At 51.2% G+C, this 3,917-nt stretch overlaps 1 protein-coding gene across 1 annotated transcript in view; it reads right to left on the bottom strand.

Moving 5' to 3' along the window:
* Positions 1-32: 32 nt before the first annotated feature.
* LOC107120796 (acyl-CoA desaturase-like) overlaps positions 33-3,917 on the bottom strand; it is an 11,698-nt gene continuing 7,813 nt past the window's right edge. The window contains exon 5 of the mRNA XM_015423565.1: positions 33-1,050. Within this exon, the coding sequence (XP_015279051.1) occupies positions 851-1,050 (200 nt within the window). The 3' untranslated portion in view covers positions 33-850. The remainder of the gene's footprint in view (positions 1,051-3,917) is intronic.

Below are 3,917 nucleotides of genomic sequence, written 5' to 3' on the forward strand. Positions count from 1 at the left end.
TCCCGCCCCTTTCCGCCCTCCGACATGTCCGCCTCCCCCACCCTGCACGTTTCCCCCACCAAATCGGTTCCCACGGAACCAAACCATTTTGCTTAGCCGTGCGGCGCTCCCAGGCCGCGGGGTCCTCCGGCACCCACATCTTCCTCTCGCTTTCGGTGGCAAGAGAACGAGAGGAGGAGAACGGCTGCGTCTCCAGAGGGCAGGCAGGAGACCATCTCAAACCGAGGCCCACCCCCTACTCCGGGGGGGGGGGGAGCCAGGGTCTTTCTCCTTTCCATCCCTACTCTAACCTTCACAACACACATCCCCCTCTTCTCAGTCTCCAGGAGACACCGGAACTCCTGGCGCAACAGACCCCCTCCTTTGAGGAAAGAGAGAGAGAAAGGACCGCTCTCCAGGTTTAGGCGCTAGAGAGCCGGCCTTTCGTGAAGCCTGCGCCAGTGCTGTTTCGGGGGAAGGAAGTCTCCGGCTCTTGTGCAGCCGTGTTGCAGAAGGGGGTAATTCCCCAACCCCTCTGACTGGCTGCAGGAAATGTCAGCCGGTGTGGGATGCTCTACCAGCTCCTAATGAGAAAAGAGGGACACGCAGAGAAAAGACACCTTTTTTGGGGGGGAGGGAGGAGAAAGACAGCTTCAAGACTGAGAAAGAGAAAACTACAGTTTCAAAGGAAAGACATCTGTTCAAAAGAGAGAGCTGTGGGGAAGGGGGGGGGGAAGAGTTAGAGTTGTCACCTTGAAGCATCCTGAAAGCATTGCTCGGTAGTTAGTGAACGGAACATTGAAACGCATGCCCAGGTTGTTTCAAGGATGAGGCGGCGGTCGAAGATACGGGAGGGGGAGGCCGTGGGCCTTCAGCCAGTCTTGTCGCTCCCGTCCCCAGTCCCAATTTTCCGCGCCACGATGGCCGCCTTGCCGACGCTCTTGCGGTCGCTCGCCAAGCCGAGGGAGCACATGAGGTCGATGAAACCCGTCGTGAAGTTCCACCGCCAGCCGTACTCGCTGGTGGAGTAGTCGAAGGGGAACGTGTGGTGGTAGTTGTGGAAGCCTTCACCTGAGGGGGCAGAAAGAGAGGGAGAGAAACGTTCAGGGACCAATGGGCTGGCAGCGTTCCTTCGCAGCCCCGGAGGGTTTGGCGGTGTGTTCAGCCAGATATTTCGCCAGGGGTAACCGAGGGCCAAGTGCCTCCTTCTACGAACTTCCTTAGAGTGGCACTTGGGAAACAATAAAGGAGGCAGGGGAGAGCTGGTTATCTTAAATAAAGAGTTCAATGTTGTTCTCCCAAGAGGAATCTGCATTCCTGTTTCCTGGTACCTTCTCTCCTCTTTCGATCAGGAGAATTAAAAACAAGCCGATTCTCAGTTTATGGCCACAGAACAACAGTCTCAAGAGTTTTCAAACTGGAATTTTTTTTCCTGCTCAAGTCAGATGGTGCCAGAGTTTACTATCAGTTTCATACAATTTATTTATTTATATTTAAACAGGGTATAAATAAATTGTATGAAACGAATGGTAAACTCTGGCACCATCTGACTAGAGCAGAAAAAAAATCAATTTGAAAACTTTTGAGGATGTTAATTTTAAGCCAATGGACCCGGGGGGGGGGGGCAGCCTTTGGTTATATGGGATAAAAGGTAAAGGTAAAGGTTCCCTTGCTCGAAAGCCAGTCAAATCCGACTCTAGGGTTGCAGTGCTCATCTCCGTTTCCAAGCCGAAGAGCCAGCGCTGTCCGAAGACGTTTCCATGGTCATGTGGCCGGCATGACTAAACACCAAGGCGCACGGAACGCTGTTCCCTTCCCACCGAAGTGGTCCCTATTCGTCTACTTGCAATTTCTTGTTTTCGAACTGCTAGGTTGGCAGGAGCTGGAACTAGAGACGGGAGCTCACTCCGTCATGCGGCACACTCGGGTCTCGAACTGCTGAACTACCGACCTTCCACAGCCTGCAGTTCAGCATCTTAACCACTTGAGCATGGACAATATTATGGAGGCTAATAGACAGCTTAATAATACCCTACATTATAGTGTAAGTAGAGAGGATCCAATTCAAAAAATTAGGACAGAGAACAACCGTGCCATCTTCGAAGCCTACCGAAGTGAAAATGGGCGTAGTCTTGATCAGGATTGACACTGCAAGAAACCTCTTTCAAAGCCCATACCCTTCGCAGTTTGCCAAGTCTGAGACAGATGTTGGCAGCACTTTGCTACCCTGTTAATTGTCAACATTCAACCAGCGGCAGACTCACAGATGACACATATGTTTCTAACCAGGTTAAATACACTACATCTGAACAGGGGCTTACTTCTGGGACCCTATTTGGAAATACCAGCCCCACTGCAGGGTTCATGTTCTCTCGATAATAATATCAACATTTTACAGGAAAAACGGAAACCCTGTAGTGGTCCCGGCGTTTCTAAAGGTAGTCTAAGAACATAAGAGAGGCCAATGTTGGATCAGGCCAAAGGCCCATCCAGTCCAACACTCTGTGTCACACAGTGGCCAGAAATACCAGGTGCCATCAGGAGGTCCACCAGTGGGGCCGGGACACTAGAAGCCCTCCCACTGTTGCCCCCCACCCAAGCACCAAGTATACAGTGCATCACCTGCCCTAGACTGAGAGTTCCTATCGATACCTCGTGGCTAATAGCCACTGATGGACCTCTGCTCCACATGCTTATCTACTTCCCTCTTATAAGAACATAAGAGAGGCCAATGTTGGATCAGGCCAATGGCCCATCCAGTCCAACACTCTGTCACACAGTGGCCCAAAATACCAGGTGCCATCATGAGGTCCACCAGTGGGGCCAGGACACTAGAAGCCCTCCCACTGTTGACCCCTGCCCCAAGCACCAAGAATACAGTGCATCACCTACCCCAGCCTGTGAGTTTCTATCTATAACTCATGGTATAGACCTCTGCTCCACGTGCTTATCTAATTCCCTCTTATAAGAACATAAGAGATGCCAGTGTTGGATCAGGCCAAAGGCCCATCCAGTCCAACACTCTGTGTCACACAGTGGCCAGAAATACCAGGGGCCATCAGAAGGTCCAGCAGTGGGGCCAGGACATTAGAAGCCCTCCCACTGTTGACCCCCCCCCAAGCACCAAGAAGACAGAGCATCACTTGCCACAGAGCCCCTATCTATACCTTGTGGCGAATAGTCTAGTTGGGCGCCTGCTAGAAGGTGAGGCAGTAGTTCCCAGCGCCCCAGAGCAGAAACCAGAAATCGAATCCAAGAATTCGACTTCTAAACCCATGAAGCAGTCAGGCCAATTCTGTCTGTGATGACTCAACCATATGAGAGGGGAGAAATCACTGAGACGACATCGCTAATTAGTACTACGGTGTCATCAACATGCGGTTGCGCTTTATAGCCCGACAATGAGACTGATGCAGTAGTTCCCAGCACCCCAGAGCAGAAACCAGAAATCGAATCGGCCTGCATAAACAGTTCCAAGAATTCGACTTCTAAACCCATGAAGCAGTCAGGCCAATTCTGTCTGTGATGACTCAACCACATGAGAGGGGAGAAATCACTGAGACGACATCGCTAATTAGTACTACGGTGTCATCAACATGCGGTTGCGCTTTATAGCCCGACAATGAGATGACAGAATCGCCTCACAAGATTACGATCTAAAAACTGGAGAAAGGGGAGGGAGGTCATGAAGACTGGGGTGAGGAGACGCAACCGCTGTTGCATAATCCGGTTGTCACAGAACAAGGAGCGAACGATAAGGGCACGGAAGAAGCTGTCGTAAAGCTTATCAGAAAACAACATCCAGTGAAATCTAGATCGAACGGCCAAATATAAAATATGATCCATGCGACGGTCACCTCGAGATTGGACTACTGTAACGCTCTCTACCTGGGGCTGCCCTTGTCCCAAATCCGGAAGCTACGGCTGGTGCAGAATGC

The sequence above is a fragment of the Gekko japonicus genome, unplaced genomic scaffold (genome assembly GCF_001447785.1).
Source record: "Gekko japonicus isolate JY-2015 unplaced genomic scaffold, Gekko_japonicus_V1.1 scaffold1909, whole genome shotgun sequence".
NCBI classification, from domain to species: domain Eukaryota; kingdom Metazoa; phylum Chordata; class Lepidosauria; order Squamata; family Gekkonidae; genus Gekko; species Gekko japonicus.